Below are 20437 nucleotides of genomic sequence, written 5' to 3' on the forward strand. Positions count from 1 at the left end.
TCTTTTGCATCCCCTCCTCCAGTGGTAGTCATGCTTTCAGTCACCTTGGTCCTACTTTCTTCCCCAAACCGCTCTGCCTCATCACCTCCATCCATCCCCTCCTTCAAGACCCCCATGTCTTCAACCAAGCTTCTGGTCACTTCTCCTAATCTCTCCTTTATCTGGTATTTTTTGGAAGCACTGTAGACCTTTTCTATGTTAAACAGTCCACTGTTATATAGGCAAATTCGGCAGCTGAAAGATGGCACCTCCAACAATGCAGCATTCCCTCGGTAGTTTATTGAAGTGTCAGCCTAGATTTTGTGCTCAAGTCGAGTAGTGGGGCTTGTTAACTTCCTGCCACTGTTTTACAGTGATTGAAGGGGACACAATCCATTTTTAGTAAATGATATTATGGGATTTTTGCTGATGCTTTAATGATTGAAATCCATATTTCTGCTCATAATTCTGTGAAAGGTGATAGTGTGTGTAGTGTATGTGTATATATATATATATATATATATATATACACACAAACACATACAGTCCCTACCGCTTATATCAGGCAAATTGGTGTTTGCCCGCTATGAGGTGGACAGTAAACAAAGTAAATCAGTGGCTTTACAAACTTTAAGCCACACTTGTTAAAAAAACACCAAAGAAACAGTAACTTCTCATTTCATTATAGAACATGTAATTGTAGTGTACTTTACAGTTTGCATCATAAGAAGTCCTACTTGTCTCAGGTGAAAAACTCTAATCCGCATGTAATAATCATGCTGAGGTTTATGGTTTTCTCTTTCCAGCATGAGGTGTGTGTGTGTGTGTATTTACCTATGTATTTAAATTTATCTTTTACCAATTTTAAAGTTGAGGATATACAGCAAGATGGTGTGTAAAGTTTACCATTTGGACCTAAAATATCTGCTATTTAGTATTGCTGGGTAGGGGGAGTAGAATGTAGGTATACTGGGGATGCTTCTGGATTTTGATAATCCTGGGGTATATTTCTGGACTTTGGTAGCACTGGAGAATGTTCTGGTCTTTGGAATAACTGGGATGGGGGTTTAGAAGTTTGGCAGCACTGCAGTTGAACTGCTGGGATTTGGCAGCATGGAGGGGGGGGATCTTTTGGTCTGGCATCATTGTAAAAGGGGAACTGGGGGTTTGGTAGAACTGTGGAGGTGAAATATGTGGTTTGGCAGAAGTGTGTGTGTGTGTGTGTGATTGAGGAGGGGTGGGGGGGTGGGAGATGTGGGTTTTAATCAATGGTGGATTCCCAATGTCTGTCAGCATTTGAGGGAAGAGGGAGGGCATGAACCTGAAAGAATGGCATAGGATGGGTGCACGCACCCCAGGTCTGGAAGCACTGGTTTGTAATTTTCGAAGAGATCTCTGCAAATATTTATGTATTGCGTTTTGTGATTACTTCCTGGAAGTGTATCTCTGTTATTCTGTCCCTTTCTATTTGGCTCTCTCTCTCTCATGTCAGTAATTAGAATATTTACATTTTTTTAATCAACAAAACATAGGTGATAATCAGATGATGATTAAAGGCTTCCTTTACTTTCAAAATACAACTCATTTGTTCTCTAAAAAGAACTAGAATTAAGATGAGGTGCGTCTATCTCTCAGCTTCATTATGCTTTCTGAAGATTATAGAGGATTTATAATTCAAAACCAACTACAGATGATAGAATATTTTTCTCTCAGTTTGCTACAAAATCTATTTGTTTGATTTTCAAAATTATTTGAAGGAAAGTTAGAAGACAAATTTCTAAAACTTTATTTGGGTAAAATTTATGATGTATAATCAGTGCAGTCTGTTAATTTTTTTCTCTGTAGCTCTCACGCTCACGACATACACAGCCTCAATTTAAAAAAAAACTCAAAATAAATTTTACCCAAATAAAGTTTTAGAAATTTGTCTTCTAACTTTCCTTCAAATAATTTTGAAAATCAACCAAATAGATTTTGTAGCAAGCTGAGAGAAAAATATTCTATCATTTGTCTAGCTAAAAGCTACTGGTAGATCCTAGGAATTTGTGCCCACTGCATATTCTCATACTGCAGGATCTACCTGAAGCTGTCAGTCACCTCCCTGGGTAAAAAAATTCAAGTCCAAACATAGGCTTTTGAGGGAGGCCTCGGCCTTCAAGTAAAAAAACTTTAAAGGATGAATTTAATCATATTATTTTAAAATATGTTTTTATTTTATTTTGAACATTAGAAATTTTAGAACATTAGAAAAATAGCATTTGAAAAGCATTTTGAGTAATTTGATTGGTTCATTATGAGGCAAAATGATTACATGCGGTTTTCCTATTATAAAATGTTGACATGTTTAGATAGGGTTTTCCATTCTAAATGTTTACGTAGGAAGTTTCCTTTATAAACATTTGTGAACAGGAAGTTTACACCATACATAGGATTTTTAATAATATACCAGCATATCTCCCATACTGTTGCTTACAGTGAGTCGAAGGTTTTATAACAGGGGTGTTATACCAAGCAGTATTAGTAGGTACACTGACTTGTCACCACTGGGAGACAATTCTGCAATCTGGGAGTAATGGGAAAGGGGATCCAGAGTCTAATAGTACTGGAATTAGATCTCAGGGTCTAGCAGGTACTTGGGAGCACTGGGAAGAGAGTCCAAGACTTCTTGTAACGCTGGAGAAGCTGGTTATAGAAACACTAGGGCAAGTTCTGGGATATGAGGCACATCTCTGAGAAAGTGATCCTGGGATCTGGGGGCACTGCTTCATGTTTGTCACATAGACCCTTGGAGAGACTCTATTCCTGTATTTAGCCTTTCCATCCTCCTGGACCCCCCCTCTCGGGCCTCTTGCCATCTCTCTTTTCATTGAGAACTGCTGCTGTGGTATCTGTAGTCTGAGGTTCTCCATTTCCCTTAAAGAAGTTATGACCAAGGGCCTACACCTTAAATATTAGCAAGTCCTTTATTTTTACAAATGTTGATGGATCTTGTTATTTCCAGTATTTTTTGTTTTTATTTGAAATTCTTCTTTTGATCTGATGATATTTTTTGAGCGGTTTCAATGTTGATTTTATTTGTGACTATCAATGCTGTATTGCATAATTAAATCAATATTCCCCAATAGAGCTTCATTTTTCTAGAAAATAAGATTTGTTTGGAAAACTATTCACTATCTGATACTCGTGCAGTGTGGGGCTTGATTGCTCTCTTAAAATGTGAAGATATAACTATTAGAAAAATGGATAGGCCAAATTGACTGATCTCAGAATACTGACAGTATTGTCAAAAACTACTAAATGGATCAGATTTGTACCTGATTTTCTATCATCTCTTAAAGTTACAAGGTTTCACAGTTCCTTATTTATTAATTTCTTTATAAACGATATCTTGCAATTCGGAGAGGCCTGTCCTAGTCATCTATATAGGCTGTCTTGAGCTACTAATGATTAAGAAAAGAAACTGAATTTATATAGCGCTTTTCATGTTCCCATGACATCCCAAAGTGCTTCACAGGCACCGAATTACTGTCACTATTGCTATGAAGACAAACGCAGCAGCCATTTGTGCATAGCAGGGTCCCATAAACAGCAATGAGATGAATGATCAGTTAATTTGTTTTGGTGGTTTTGGTTGAGGGACGAATGTTGGCCAGGACACCAGGAATACTCCTTGCTCTTCTTTGAATATGTGCCATGGGATCTGAACTGGCAGAGCAGGCCTTGGTTTAATATCTCATCCAAAACATAACACCACCGAAAATGCAGCATCTCATCAGTACTGCACTTAAGTGTCAGTCTAGATAGTGTGCCCAAGTCCTGGAGTGGGGCTTGAACCCACAATGTTTGGACTCGGGAAGTGCGAGTGCTGCCAACAGATCCAAACTGGCACTATAGAGACACTGCTGATGTCTGATTAAAAGGTGCACAACATTATTCACAAACAGCTTCCCCCCACGGGTCAATATCCATCACTTAATATAGTGTATGGCATAGTACAAAGGTATTTTTCCCGATTGAACAGCAACTGATTTCTATCAGTCCAGCTACACTGGACTCTTATAGTGATGCTCTCATGTAGCTGGCCCCTGAGTACTTGTGTTTGCAGCTAGAAGCAATTACACTATTTGTGAGATAACATTAAAAACAACCAATGGATCATACCGATGTTTAATACGTTGCTACATTGCTCAGTTAGGATGTATCAGACAATAATTAACTGTGAGATTACTTAGGCGCGAAGCTGCTGGGGGCGGGGTATAAATTGCGAATGATTTTAAATGAAAAATAATTGCTGGTGTGATTAATGAGCCGTTTAATTCACAATCCTGCTAATTCCCAGCCTCGTCACTAAACCGTTACATATGAAAATTGTCTTTTAAGTACACTCAGAACGGCTAAAGGCAAAATTCGTTTACTTAACCATTTTGATCTCAACGCACTAAATATCCAAGTTCAGTACCATATTAGTGTGAAGGTTTTACAATGATTACAAATTATTAAAAGATACACATTTGATTATTTCCAATTTGGTTTATCCTGTCTAACTTGAATCGAGTAAATAGTACAAATTATAAATTTGATATACTATTTTTTGAATTGAGTTATGGCTGCAAATAATTTGGATACATGACGATCAAACCCCATCCCAAAGGTGAGATTAACTGTTTTATGTATGAAGCCATGACGCTCATTTATTAATTCACGTTTCGCAGTCAATTTGAAGTCAAATCTTTGCTGCTATTTTAGGCGGAAAATGAAGCCATTGAAATATGTGTAGTGAAGTACAGGACATTCCTTGTGCTGAATGTCTATGCAGTGAGATATACGGTAATCGAAGGAATTAGAAGTCGTCATTTTTTTTGCTTCCAATGGAAATTTGCTGACGAGCCAAATTAGATTTTCAGTGGTGTTTGTGTATTCTTCAATTTCTCTGTTCCTGTCCCAGTTTTACCACAATCTTAAATGTATAATGCGTGTTTGCATGCTTTGTGATAAATGATATCATTAATAATCTATCGCTGCTCTGTTCGTTGCTAACTAGTTGAATAAACACGCCCAGCTGTGATGCACAGTCTAAGATGTTTCTGAAACAATTGCTGCTGGTGAATATTGTAATGTGCTTTCACAGACTGGAGATGGAGTCACAGCTAAAGAGAGCATCTCGCTGAAACGCGTGGCCGTGGTGGAGGATTTTTTCGACATCATTTATTCTATGCATGTGGAAACTGGAACAGAGACTGGGAAGACGGCGAAACACGCCGGACAGAAGCGGACTTATAAAGCGGTGAGCTAAAACTTTTCACTTTAATTATTTATTTTCAAATAAATGTTCCCATAGGGTGTAGTCCTGGGCTATTTTATTAATAAAGATATGGTTTACTATATTGTTGCTGTGTCCCTTAAAGGAATCGAATGTATAAGTGTAGTTTTATAATTATGAAACCTTCCCGAGTGTAATTTATGCCTACTTTGTTTCGATCATAAAATGACTGCTAATATTAAATATTAGAACCACATTGTGACTATTAGCTATAAAATCAATACAAACATTTTGGCAGCAGCTTCATTCGAATTGTGCTCCTTGCCAGTTAAGTATTCTTACCAGGTAGAGATGCACTGTTTTGAGTCAGGGCTTCCACACTTGGAGGGAGGTTACATTGGTGCTTTAATCCTGATCTCTGCTGTTGCTGTTACTTTAAAATACATCAATCTGAGCGACAGGTTCTAAAACGCTTCACATCATAATACAAACTAATGTAACTGAATGTCTTCCTACAATACACACACACTGCCCCGATTATTGATTCGGGTTGTAACATTCTATGAAGGGGAATTACATACTCGGTACCTTCCCATTATTAACTTCAAGTTTCGTTTCAAAGGAGACATTTTTTTCTGGGGGCAAATGAAATCTAACCAGTCAGAAACATTTAATAGATTGCCCATTATAATTCTCCCTCCTCCCAGAAAAAAAAACCCTCAAGGCTCCCTTTTGTTTAAGCATTCTTATCTTTTGCACTATTGTTCTCACAAATTGGCATAAAACGTCACAGGAATTCCAACTGTTCCTCAGTCAGTCCCACCCAATCCCAATCCCAAAGGTTGAAGGATGGATCTGTATTAAGTTTTAATTTTCTTTTCCGAATCGTGACATTTAATTGAGAGCTAGTGACTTAAAGCGAAACGACCCAGCTTCAAACTAAATGGTGTTTCAGGAGCTGTTCGCGTTACCAGGAGCACCATAGCTATCAAAATGCCAGCCTGGTTGTTGTTGAGATGTGAAGGTTCCAGGATGAGTCGGAAACGTCATTAACTCAGCTGAGCGGTTCTATCCGTTGACAAGCACTTGTAGGCTTCAGAAGACCTATCACACAGTTTCATTCTTTATTGTGGAAAATAATCAGGCTATTTTATTGGAGACAGGCTGACCTTCGTAGGATGTGACTCTTAGAGGTGAGAATCAGATGAAGCTGGTCTCTCAATCTGTGATTATGAACAGCATCAAATCAGAGCCAAAATAGGAAAGCCACCTTGGTAACTAGAATATATCTTTTCAATAGCCCAGTATTTAACTGGTGTATAAATGTGTGCTTTTACAAAACGGCGATTCGTAACACCCCCATCAAATCTCATTGACACGAGCCTCAATAACGCCTATATCAAGGCTATAAATAGGTTCCCTTTTCTAGGGCCTCTTAAGGATCAACAAGGTCATCTATGTGCGGAACCACAAGAGATGGGTGAAATCCTAAATGAATATTTCGCATCGGTATTTACGGTTGAGAAAGGCATGGAGGTTAGGGAACTTGGGGAAATAAATAGTGATGTCTTGAGGAATGTACATATTACAGAGAGGGAGGTGCTGGAATTCTTAACGCGCATCAAGGTAGATAAATCTCCGGGACCTGATGAACTATATCCCAGGACGTTATGGGAGGTTAGGGAGGAAATTGCGGGTCCCCTAGCAGAGATATTTGAATCATCGACAGCTACAGGTGAGGTGCCTGAAGATTGGAGGGTAGCAAATGTTGTGCCTTTGTTTAAGAAGGGCGGCAGGGAAAAGCCTGGGAACTACAGACCGGTGAGTCTGACATCTGTAGTGGGTAAGTTGTTAGAGGGTATTCTGAGAGACAGGATCTACGGGCATTTGGAGAGGCAGGGACTGATTAGGAACAGTCAGCATGGTTTTGTGAGAGGAAAATCATGTCTCACGAATTTGATTGAGTTTTTTGAAGGGGTAACCAAGAAGATAGATGAGGGCTGTGCAGTAGACGTGGTCTACATGGACTTTAGCAAAGCCTTTGACAAGGTACCGCATGGTAGGTTGTTACATAAGGTTAAATCTCACGGGATCCAAGGTGAGGTAGCCAATTGGATACAAAATTGGATTGACGACAGAAGACAGAGGGTGGTTGTAGAGGGTTGTTTTTCAAACTGGAGGCCTGTGACCAGCGGTGTGCCTCAGGGATCGGTGCTGGGTCCGCTGTTATTTGTTATTTATATTAATGATTTGGATGAGAATTTAGGAGGGATGGTTAGTAAGTTTGCAGATGACACCAAGATTGGTGGCATTGTGGACAGTGAAGAAGGTTATCTAGGATTGCAACGGGATCTTGATAAATTGGGCCAGTGGGCCGATGAATGGCAGATGGAGTTTAATTTAGATAAATGTGAGGTGATGCATTTTGGTAGATCGAATCGGGCCAGGAACTACTCCATTAATGGTAGGGCGTTGGGGAGAGTTATAGAACAAAGAGATCTAGGAGTACAGGTTCATAGCTCCTTGAAAGTGGAGTCACAGGTGGACAGGGTGGTGAAGAAGGCATTCAGCATGCTTGGTTTCATTGGTCAGAACATTAAATACAGGAGTTGGGATGTCTTGTTGAAGTTGTACAAGACATTAGTATGGCAAACACTTGAAATACTGTGTACAGTTCTGGTCACTCTATTATAGAAAGGATATTATTAAACTAGAAAGAGTGCAGAAAAGATTTACTAGGATGCTACCGGGACTTGATGGTTTGACTTATAGGGAGAGGTTGGATAGACTGAGACTTTTTTCCCTGGAGAGTAGGAGGTTTAGGGGTGATCTTATAGAAATCTATAAAATAATGAGGGGCATAGATAAGGTAGATAGCCAAAATCTTTTCCCAAAGGTAGGGGAATCTATAACGAGGGGGCATAGATTTAAGGTAAGAGGGGAGAGATACAAAGGGGTCCAGAGGGGCAATTTTTTCACTCAAAGGGTGGTGAGTGTCTGGAACGAGCTGCCAGAGGCAGTAGTAGAGGCGGGTACAATTTTGTCTTTTAAAAAGCATTTGGAGAGTTACATGGGTAAGATGGGTATAGAGGGATATGGGCCAAGTGCAGGCAATTGGGACTAACTTAGTGGTATAAACTGGGCGACATGGACATGTTGGGCCGAAGGGCCTGTTTCCATGTTGTAAACTTCTATGATTCTATGATTCTAAACGCTGTTCTGTCCAGTCAATAAATGCATTTGAAGATCATTCGTTAGGTATCCAGCGCGATTGAAAACACTGAAGTTAATTAGATTTGGTACCATTATGAAATTGGACTGGGTACAGTATTACAAGAGACGCTGCCAATTCCTTATTGGAGTTAAATTAGCAAGAGTAACTAGGATCAACCACCAAATAAAGATTAGGAGCAATTTATGGGGTTATTAAATTCGGTGGCTACATATTGCCAAGGTTACAAAATCAAACAAATGTGGAGAAATAAATGAATACTATATTTATGAAACCACTAATGCAACTGACATCCAGGTGCAGTAAACATGTCCAGAATTAAGAGTACAGAAAATTAGCAAAAATGCCACTTGCAAGAACCTGCTGTTTTTAACAGTTTTTTAAAAAAACAAAATTATCAGTGGATTAATGCTTCAGGCTATTCATTTAACATAAACTGAGCCCTTTTAAGTTTTCATCAGATAGTTCTGGCTTAAAGCTAACTTTTTCAATACTTAATAACCAAGTAAATGATTCATAATTGTCACAAATCTCTCAATGCAAACATTCCAGATGCTATGTACCTATACAACCACTGGTCATTCATGAAGTCTATAAGTGCCTCCATCACATAAGGTACTGTCCCTCTTGCTAGCCGTTATCACACCCCTCCTCAAAAAACTCACCTACCAACACCTCCCTCAACCCCTCTACTGCCTATGTGTTGTCAGTCTTGGTTGAGACATAATTTCCTTGAGTTAAACATAGGAACAGGAGTAGGCCATTTAGCCCCTCGAGCCTGTTCCGCCATTCAATGAGATCATGGCTGATCTGTGACCTATCTCCATATACCCGCCTTAGCCACATATCCCTTAATACCTTTGGTTAACAAAAATCTATCAATCTCAAACTTAAAATTAACAATTGCCATTTGCGGAAGAGAGTTCCAAACTTCTACCACCCTTTGTGTGTAGAAGTGTTTACTAACTTCACTCCTGAAAGTCCTAGCTCTAATTTTTAGGTTAGTCCCCTAATCCTAGACTCCCCAACCAGCAGAAATAGTTTCTTTCTATCTACCCTATTATTTCCCTTCAATAGCTTGAAAATTTCAATCAAAACACCCTTTAATCTTCAAAATTCCAGGGACTACAACCTAATTTGTGTAATCTCTCCTCGTAATTTAACCCTTGGAGTCCAGGTATCATTCAAGTAAATCTGTGTTGCACTCCCTCCAAGGTCATTATGTCCTTCCTAAGGTGCAGTGCCCAGAACTGAACACAGTACTCCAGGTGTAATCTAACCAGGGCTTTGTATAGCTGTAGCATAACTTCTACCCCTCGTAGCCTAGGCCTTTAGATATAAAGGCCAGGATTCTGTTAGCCTTTTTGATTATTTTCGGTACCATCCATGACATTTTAATGATCTATGTATGTGAATCCCTAAGTCTCTTTGGACCTTCACGGTTTTGAGCTCTTCACAATTTATTAAGTACTCTGATCAATCCTTTTTAGGTGCAAAGTGGATGATCTCACACTCGGCCACATTGAAATCCATTTGCCACATTTTTGTCCATTCATTTAATCTATTAATCTCTCTCTGTAGTTCTATGCTTCCATCTACACTGCTTACAATGCTGCCTATCTTTGTGTCATCGGCAAACTCTGATATGTGGCTCTCTATCCCATCACCTATGTCGTTAATAATTGCAGTGAATAGTTGAGGCCCTAACACTGATCCCTATGGGACACCACTAGTCACATCCTGCCAATTTGAGTACCTGCCCATTATCCCTACTTCTGTCTCCTGCCGCTCAGCCAATTTCCTAACCAGGTCAATAATTTGCCCTCAATTCCATGAGCTTCAACTTTAGTTAACAGTCTGTATGAGGGACTTTATCGAATGCCTTATGGAAGTCCTTATAAACAACATCCATAGACATCCCCCTTTCCACTACTTTAGTCACCTCTTCAAAAAATTTAATCAGGTTCATCAGGCATGACTTGCCCTCTCTGATCAGCTGAAAATTTTCATGGTGTTCAGTTCTCTATCTTTAATTATAGACTCTAGTAATTTCCCGACAACAGATGTCAGGCTAACGGGTCTATAATTCCCTGGTTTCCCTCTCTCACCTTTCTTAAATAGCGGAGTGACATGTGCAATTTTCCAATCTAAAGGAACGGATCCTGAATTGAGAGAACTTTGAAAGATTATAGTTAGGGCATCTGCAATGTCCTCACCTACTTCCTTTAAAATCCTGGGATGGAAACCATCCGGTCCTGGGAATTTGTCATTCTTTAGTACCATGATTTTCTTCATTACTGTTAATTTGCTTACGTTAATTATGGCGAGTCCCCATCCCTGATTCAAAATTAATTTCCTTGGGGTGTCCGGTATCCTCTTCCTCTACTGTAAATACTGACGCAAAGTCATTATTTAACATGTCCGCCATTTCCGTATTTTCATTTACAATATCACCATTATCAGTTTTTAAGGGGCCCACATTGCTCTTGACCACCCTCTTTTTCATAATATAATTGTAAAAGTGTTGATTTTGATATCCTATGCAAGTTTCTTTTCATATTCCCTTTATGTAGCTCTATCTGTTTTGTCACCCTCTGCTGTTCTTTGTTTCTCTCCCAGTCACCAGGATCTGTGCTATTTTTTGTATTTTTGTATGCAATCGGTAAGAAAGAAGCCATTTTCTTCAGCCCATACCACAAAGTCTCTACCCTTGCCACCAATTCCATTCCCTTCCCTGGCCATTGTCTCAGACTAAATCAGACTGTTTGCTGTCGGCTTCCTATTCAACCCCGAGCTAAGCTTCCGACCCCATATACACTCTATCACAAAGACCGCTTACTTCCACCTCCTTAATATCGCGCGCCCTGCCTCAGCCCAACTGCTTCTGAAACCCTCATCCATGTCTTTGTCACCTTCAGATTCAACTATTCCAATGCTATCCTGGCTGGTCTCTTGTCCTCCACTCTCCATAAACCAGCTCATTCAACATTTTGCTGCCTGTACCCTATCCCAAACCAGATCCACTCACCTATCACCCCTGTCCTTACTGACTTACATTGGCTCCCGGTTCCCCAAAGCCTCCAATTTAAAAATCTCATCCTCGTATTTAAATCCCTTAATGGCCATGTCCATCTCTATCTCCGTATCCTTCAGTCCACTCCCCAAGGCCTTCTGGCCTTTTGTGTACCACAATATTGGCAGCCAGGCCTTCAGCTGTTTATGCCCACACTGTGGAATTCTCTTCCTAAACCCAGCCTCCTCCCTCTCCTCCTTTTAAGGTCCTCCTTAAAATCCACCTCTTTGACCAAGCTTTTGGTCACCCCTCCTAATACTTCCTTCCGTTTCTTGGTGTCTATTTTTGTCTGATTACACCTCTGAAGTGCCTTGGGACTTTTATTCTGTAATAATGGCACAATATAAGTGCATTGTTGTTGCAATGAGGCCAACTATATTAGGAAAAGAGTTGAGTAACAAGGTTAATAAATTTTACATTATTGTGAATATCAAAATTGAAGTTTAACATCAATTATTTGTCCCACTGATATTACTAATCTTAATATGCTTAGCTGCAGCAGTCTATAAAAATGATTCATCTTATTGCTGTTAATAAGATCCAAACTAGTAATCTAATATTACTTGTTTAGCCACTTTCAACATCAAAGATTTTGTCACAACAATTAAAGCTGTAATGCCTTAAGTCCATGTAAAAGTATTAAATTGGGAAGCAAACTCTGTTGATTCACTTTGTTAAAAATTATGTATGTATAATGTAATGAATGTTATTATTGCAGCCAGGCAGCTGCATGGCTTCAGAAAGTCTGTTACTTCTATCTGCAGTGTATCTGCATCAGTGCCAAGAGTCTCCTTTGCTGAAGGCGTTGGAGGCTCATTGGTTTCAAGGTGGAGTCTGGAGTGACTTTTGTGTGCTACAAGATAGCACAGAATTGCTGCAGAAATAAGTACTAACGGTCTGCTCTTAAATAAATAAAAACCAAATCTGCTGGAAATACTCAGCAAGTCAAGCAGCATCTATGGAGAAAGAAACAGTTAATGTTTCAGGTCGATGACCCTTCGTCAGAACTGGAAGAAGTTCTGAAGAACTCTTGTCTTCTCCATGAATGCCACTGCTGGACAGCATGTTCTCACCAGGCCCTGAGTTCTCTGAATCTCTATTTCATGGTTACCTGTAAGTATTTACCAAGCAAGTTCAAACTGGGTAGGACTGCTTAGTTCAACCTATCCTTTATCACTTTACACTGTTTTGTATATGGAGACAATATGGCACAATACTGTCCATGTATTTTAGGGGTGTACCCAGAAAAAATACTTCTTTGCACACTAGTTGCATATTGTCTGCCTCCCCTTAGTTGTGGGATATGGGGATTATTACTTCCACAGGGGCTGTGTGAACAAAGGTTTCATGTATGCAGTTTGATATTAAACAAACTATTTTCATAGGTAAAATAAGTTTATGCAAGAAGTTTACCTGAGGTTTGTGGACTGTTTGAAGTCAGGGGACTTGTGTTGATCTGGTTGATATCTGAAGTAAGAATGGCATCAATATGGTAATCCTGGGGTAGCCCTGAGTGATCAGGTCATAAAAAAGACTGAACAAGCCAAAGTCATTAATAGAAGATGTCAAACTGCTGCACTGATCAGTAGTAGGATCATGCCTCCAAAAAGATACTTCAGGGCCACCTCCTCATGCTGGTCATTACCTGTATTTCACTAACTGTGATTTTAAATTATTTTCTTTCCCGATTCTAATTAATTAATACAATGTAGATTAACTGCTTTAATCAGATGGCATGCTGAGAACTTATTTCCTGCAATTCAAACCTGCTGGTTTAGTAAGATAGTAATTTGCATGCATCTAGGTGAAATAAATAAACGTTTGGGAATGATTAGGTGCTTTGTTCTGTTGTGTTTATCAGCAACTGTTCAATCAATCCCTCCAGCAGAGGTGTGGAAACCATTAATGAGCTGCAATAGGTATTTAATTCTTTGCATTCAATGTCAATACTGGTCCTATTCATACTAGCAGAGATGCAAAATTACCACGGAGGAATTTGCTGGGTAGAGTTTGGACCATAAACTGGCAGATTATCAGTTGGGGAACCGTAGAATCAGCTGTGCAACTTTGTTCCTTTCTGTTCCCCCAACCTTGCTATCCCAACATTTCAATCAGTTCTGAGCCTCAATTGTTGTATCCACATGAAATATAACTGAATCGCACAACTGGTCGCAGAGTCTGGGAACAGAACAATCAGCTGTGAAACTCAACTGTGCTACTATACTGGACACAACAACTTCAACAACTTGCATTTATATAGCACCTTTAACATAGTAAAACGTTCCAAAACACCCTTGCTGTAGCCCCTGTGGAAAAATACAGTATACCATGTATGCCTGTCTATATCCATGCATTAGATCTAACATCCACTGTTGGAAAACAGGTCCACAAATACAGGTATCCTACAATAACTTAGGAAGAGCTAGCAGCTTTGTGCTACATCAGCTTATCTCTTACGCACCCCTACTTCTGCTGGCCCTTGCATTATCAACACTGTGGGCCGGAATTTGTTGTCAAAATAACAGTGAGGCTAATGGCGCTCGCCGTTATTTATGCTCAAATGCAACAGGAACTTCAGGTGAGGGGCAGATGCGTGGTTAAATATCGGAATCCAAAAGTTGCTGATGCAGATGTGCCGTTCCGCCGTTTGCTTTGTGAAAACAGTATCTCGCTGTCTGCCTCATCGTTGAATTGCATTGCAAACTATATGAGGGCCACCAGTGCAACAAATAGTTCACCCTCCCAGAAGCAACCATTAATTTCCAAGTGAACAAATGTTACATTAATGTATCTATGCTTAATAATTCATGTAACCCTCACCACTCTCCTTGAGGCAAGTGCTGTTACAGATATAGACACTTCATGGCAAATATATAGGGCCATAATTTGCTGTGGCAGGGCATCTAGTCTGCCATTAGTTAGACTTGCCCGTACGTGTTTAGGTTTTTAATTTTTTTGCGTGACAAGTTGCTGAAAGTGTGAGGTGATAACGTTGCAACGAGGGAAACGGCATCTGGGACCTGAGTGAACAGGGCAAGCAACTGGGTATCTCCTTAACCAACCGGATTGAAGGACTGAGAAATAAACAGTGCAAGGACTGAGAAGGAAGTGTAAATTAGTGGGTGAATTCAATGTCAAATCAGGTACAGAAAGAGAAATAAAGAGAGGGAAAGAAGGATTAGATTAAGAGAGAAAAAAGAAACAAAAAAGTAAAAAAAAGTAAACATTTAAATTTTACATTTTTGAAATCTCCAACAACAATTAAAACCTGAAGGATTGAGACTCTACACTTGTAATAGTTCATTTTTAGCTCCAGAGAGGTTAACTGGCAGTAATTAACACTTATCACATCATTAAAAGGGTACTGGGAGTGAAATGGACAAGACTTAACTTTTTGTGGCGAGTTTTGTTCGCAAATACAGCAACCTCACGTTGTGAAGTGTCTATATCTGTAACAGCAGTTGCCTCAAGGGGAGGGTGAGGGTTAGTGCTCTTCAGGTGCATGTATTGTCATTACATGAACTATTAAGCATAGATACTTTAATGTAACATTTGTTCACTTGGAAATTAATGGTTGCTTCTGGGAGGGTGCACTATTTGTTGCACTGGTGGCCCTCATATAGTTTGCAAGTTTAGCTTATGAAAATAAATGTGGTTAAGAAAGGCTGATTTGGTACTTGCAAAACTTCTTTCAGACTTCCTTACAGTAGTAGAGTCCAAGTTCATGCGTTCCACAACATATTGCCACAATCTTTGGGCTCAATCTTCAAAGTAAAAAACAGGGGGGTTGGGGGCAGGGGGCATTGAAAATTGCCACCATTTCAGACCCGCCCTCAACCCACCCATTTCCGGTTTTCACCAGGGCGGGAAGAGGGGCGGGCGACCAACCTGCTCCCAGGAGGCGGGTCAGGCCTTAAAACCTTTCAAGGAGGCCTCGGGCCTTCATTTTTCTCGAATTCCTGATTTCAACATCGGGCTGGGGGGGTGGGGGGGGTGTAGGATTCCCAGGCCTTCCGTTTTACCCCTCGCGGAAGGAGGTGAGAAGGCCCGAGACTAACAGGTAGGTGCACAGATTGTGGGCCCAGGGGAGCAGGAGTGCTTCCCCCAGGCCCAACAAACCTACCTGCACCGACCCCCCCCCACTGATCGCGGACCCCTGACCCCCGGCCCCAATCCCCCGATCCTCTTCCTCCAACCCCGACCCACCCCCGACCCCGATCCTCCGACCCTCAACGATCGTGGACACCCGATCACATTCCCCATGACTTGCGACCCCTGCGCCAACCTATGCCCACCCGTCCCCAACGTCAACCTGTGCCCACCCATGCCAACCCCCCCCAAACAAACGAAGACTTACCTGAAGACGTCCACTTCCTGGCTGGTCTCCTGTCCGACTGAGACCAGCCTGTCAATCAGGCCAGTCAGTCGGATGGAAAACTGACAAATAAAATAAAAGACGTCCTTATGTCAAAATCGTAAGGACGTCCGGGAAACCCATACTAATGGGTTTTCCAACCTTAATTTGAGCCCCCTTCCCCTTTCTCGGCTCTGTTTTATAATTGAGCCCTTTGTGTCTGTTCCTTACTTATAAGTTGCTCTGCCATATCAAAAGATCATTTATGAAGTGGACTTGTCAAATTTTGTACTACTTTTGTGCCACAGCTGAATGAACAAAATCTTCATAATTTGTACTAGTTAAGTGACGTGGTATCTGCTTGTGAAGTGTGAAAGAAGAATCATCATGTGCATTTTGATTGGTTTCAGGTTGCACAAATTGGTTGTGGGAAAATTGCTCACTGCCATTTTGATTGGCAGTTGTGAAATCTACATATATATATATATATATATACACACACAATATATGAATATTAACCCTTTTTTTGGAGAGAGAAAATGTAGTCTTTAGTGCTATATAATGGAATTCAGAGTCAGAATTCCAAAAACATTGGTAAAGAGGGAGATATAAGACTGCATAAGCTCTGATGTTAAACTTCAAATGAGAGAAGGTTTTAATTTTAGATCTCCTTATTAGTCCCTAATGAACATTCTGGGGTATATTCTGGGAATAACTTGACAACCGTAGTGTGAAATCTGGTTCTCTCATTTCATAATTGACATGATAACTTCAATATTACAAGCAGGTTCTCCACTTCTGGGTTAAAAACCGCTGGTGCATAGGAAATTTCTAACATATCTATAAGTAAATTGATGAAAATTATGTATTTTTATACTAGTAGAATAATTGACGGGAGAAATTTGAAAGAAAACAAAGTTTATTACTCTATGATGTAATGCATTAACTTGTATAAGGACAGAAACAAATGTCACTTTTTACATAACTTATGATGATTCAGTACATTGATGTGAGAACAGGAGCTGGCACTCTATAGTATCATTGTAGGTACAGCCTAGGAGGAGGCCATTCGGCCCATTAAGCCTGTGCTGGCTCTTTGAAAGAACTATCCAATTAGTTCCATTCCCTTGCTCTTTCCCCATAGCCCTGTAATTTTTTTCCTTTCAAGTATTTATCCAATTCTCTTTTGAAAGTTACTATTGAATCTGCTTCCACCACCCTTTCAGGCAGTGCATTCCAGATCATTACAACTCACTGCGTAAAAAAATGTTTCCTCATGTTACCTCTGGCTCTTTTGCCGATCACCTTAAATCTGTGTCCTCTGGTTACTGACCCTTCTGCCACTGAAAACAGTTTCTCCGTATTTACTCTGTCAAGACTGTTCATGATTTTTAAAAAATTCATTCATGGGATGTGGGCGTCGCTGGCAACGCCAGCATTTATTGCCCATCCCTAATTGCTCTTGAACCGCTGCAGTCCGTGTGGTAAAGGTTCTCCCACAGTGCTGTTAGGTAGGGAGTTCCTAGGATTTTGACCCAGCAACGATGAAGGAACAGCGATATATTTCCAAGTCGGGATGGTGTGTGACTTGGAGGGGAACGTGCAGGTGGTATTGTTCCCATGTGCCTGCTGCCCTTGTCCTTCTAGGTGGTAGAGTCGTGGGTTTGGGAGGTGCTGTTGAAGAAGCCTTGGCAAGTTGCTGCAGTGCATCCTTTGGATGATACACACTGCAGCCACGGTGTGCCGGTGGTGAAGGGAGTGAATGTTTAGGGTGGTGGATGGGGTGCCAATCAAGCGGGATGCTTTGTCCTGGATAGTGTCGGGCTTCTTGAGTGTTATTGGAGCTGCACTCATCCAGGCAAGTGGACAATATTCCATCAAACTCCTGACTCGTGCCTTGTAGATAGTGGAAAGGCTTTGGGGAGTCAGGCGGTGAGTCATTCGCCGGAGAATACCTCTATCAAATTTCCCCTTAACCTTCTCTGTTCTAAGGAGAACAACCCCAGCTTCTCCAGTCTCTCCACATAACTGAAGTCCCTCATTCCTGGCACTATCCTGCTAAATCTCTTCTGCACCCTCTAAGGCCTTGATATCCTTCCTAAAGCGTGGTGCCCAGAACTGAACACAATACTCCAGCTGAGGCCTAACCAGTGTTTTATAGAGGTTTAGTATAACTTCCTTGCTTTTGCACTCTATGCCTCTATTAATAAAGCCCAGGATCTCATATGCTTTTCAACAGCCTTCTCAACTTGCCCTTTCAGTATTTTTTATAAACAATTAAAATGTTATCAACAATTGTTTTTCTGTGGTGCTTTTCCTTGCATCTAAAAATGAGAATACAATTTTCAACCTCAAATTTGTGAGAATGTAATGGATTTGAATGCTTAAACCTTCAGACGAACATGAAAATGTCATTATAGTTGCCACCATTCGATCCTGTGTAGAAAGTCTGTTTAGTTGAAAAAATTAACATCAATGTTAATTGATTAAAGTAACAGTGCTACTGGCGTTCATCTTTATTAATCATTTGGTAGAGTTCAACAAATGAGAATTAATTTTTTTACATCAGTAAAACAGCATAAGTTTTGAAGGTTATCAAAATATGTATGACGTGAGTACAGCAGTATGTGGCCTCTGGGAACAAGCTCCTGCAGAGGATGATTGGGGTGGTGTGGGTGAAATGCCACTTTTGCAAACATGCCTCATTAAGATACACATTTAGAGTGCACTTCAGAAGAACTCCCATTTCATCACAACCACAGATATTGAAATGCAATATTCAGCTTATATATATTAACAGAAGCCTAACTGTTGGAATCTAATTTTTCAATTAAACTGTTTTTTGTAAGTCTATAATATGTAGGATTTTTGTCTCCACGTGTATAGTGTGAACATAGCTGCAAGAATGCTAAGGACACATTTTCGATGATGGTTCACCATTTTTAACACAGCAGACTTGTGGATTGATGCCAAGTCTGATTTTGAACAGGCCGACAACTCTCCAAATACACTACTTTCATAACACTGGAATCCTAATGAACCTTTCATTCCTGAGGGCAAACAGAGGCAGAGCTTTAGATGCTAATATATTTTGATATGTATAGCTGTTTTTCTTTCTACATACCCAAGTTAAATAGTTCATTTTACTGTGCAATGTATTGAGTTAATAGAGCTTAATGAGCCTGGTTATGCAGGGTACACGGTGTGTAGACTGTTGCTTTACGCTCAGTGGTTTATACTACCATTCATCCAGTACAGATTTCTTTTCACCACACACAGTTAGGATAGGAAATGCTTGCCGTGAAAAGTAATATTTTTATTTTTGAAAAGCTTAAATTATTTTTTTTAAGCCAACTCTGATGCTTCACTATGATTTATTTCATTGTATAATGACATATCCATCAAATTATCTAGCTCATTCAGCTGATGTTGAGATAGCCTCAGTAAATTAAACAGTTGCTATTACCACTGTATTCAGAATAATTGATCAGCATTCAGAGAAAAAAATAAAAACAGCACAAAACCATGGCAGTTCATACCACCTAGCAATATTGTACAGCTATTAAATACCAGTCATGCACACAACAGAAACCAGCCTTCCCTCCCAAACATGTCCAAAAATAACATTACATGCACAATTATTTAATGACCTTTAATATTTTAACTCTCAATTATTTAACATCTTAATTATATTCTGATGTATTGTTGAAATAAAAAAGTGTATATTAGATCCCTTAAAGTCATCAAGAGGACTTTTCCCAATGTTGATTTGCTTCTGACTGTCTAACACGATGTGAAGCAGCAGTACTACACACACCAAATCAATTACTAGCTTCCACATTGGTTTAAGATGTTGAAAACAGGTTTGTAAAACTGTTGCAAAAGCACTAATTAAGCTCTTTATGTGGGGGGGGGGGGATCCAATTAAAGTTTCTGCAGTTTCTAATCAATGAAGCGTTCTGCACATCTGTCCCCCACGTCCAGCTTAGTGCTGGCAATAATGGGGAAAACTCATTCACAAACTCTCCAAGTGGAATGGAATTTTGTCCTATGGCAGTTGCCATCATTTTGTCAGACAAGCAGCAGGACAAACCGGAGTTTCACTTTACAACACATGGATTTGCAATGTTGTAACTTATTTGATAATCTACTGAAGTTGTGATCTTCTGAAAATTAGAATGTGAAGCTAGGGAATGGAAAACTGGTAAGGATACTAGTTTATTTTATTTTACAGATCATATTATGATCCTTTGTTACCAACAATGTTAATTTTCTCTCTCTGGACACACATAGAATCAGAATGTTATAGATATAAATGTCTATGGATAGGGTAACCAGCAGACTGAATGGGTCAATTTGTAGACAAGGTTTGGAATTTGTATTACTTTACCTGCCGAAGAAAAAGTAAATAATCTGATTGACACAAAAGCTTAAACAGTACTTGCTTGAAAGAGACATGTTGAAATTTGTCTGGCAGTGATTTGTGCCTATGCCCCTTAGTATAAATTGAACTGCTGCATGTGCCCTTTGTCCAGGAGG

The 20437-nt window shown here is 39.9% G+C and overlaps 1 protein-coding gene and 1 long non-coding RNA gene across 4 annotated transcripts in view; one reads left to right on the forward strand and one right to left on the reverse strand.

Moving 5' to 3' along the window:
- LOC137335208 (uncharacterized) overlaps nt 1-20437 on the reverse strand; it is a 104161-nt gene that overhangs the window by 74611 nt on the left and 9113 nt on the right. The window contains exon 2 of the long non-coding RNA XR_010966362.1: nt 12958-13011. This is a non-coding gene — a long non-coding RNA (uncharacterized lncRNA). The remainder of the gene's footprint in view (nt 1-12957; nt 13012-20437) is intronic.
- nol4lb (nucleolar protein 4-like b) overlaps nt 1-20437 on the forward strand; it is a 253339-nt gene that overhangs the window by 28777 nt on the left and 204125 nt on the right. For all 3 annotated transcript variants that reach the window (XM_068000428.1, XM_068000430.1, XM_068000429.1), the window contains one exon: nt 5108-5263. In XM_068000428.1, coding sequence (XP_067856529.1) covers nt 5108-5263 — 156 coding nt within the window. The remainder of the gene's footprint in view (nt 1-5107; nt 5264-20437) is intronic.

The sequence above is a fragment of the Heptranchias perlo genome, chromosome 19, assembly GCF_035084215.1.
Source record: "Heptranchias perlo isolate sHepPer1 chromosome 19, sHepPer1.hap1, whole genome shotgun sequence".
In the NCBI taxonomy this organism is placed as follows: Eukaryota; Metazoa; Chordata; class Chondrichthyes; order Hexanchiformes; family Hexanchidae; genus Heptranchias; species Heptranchias perlo.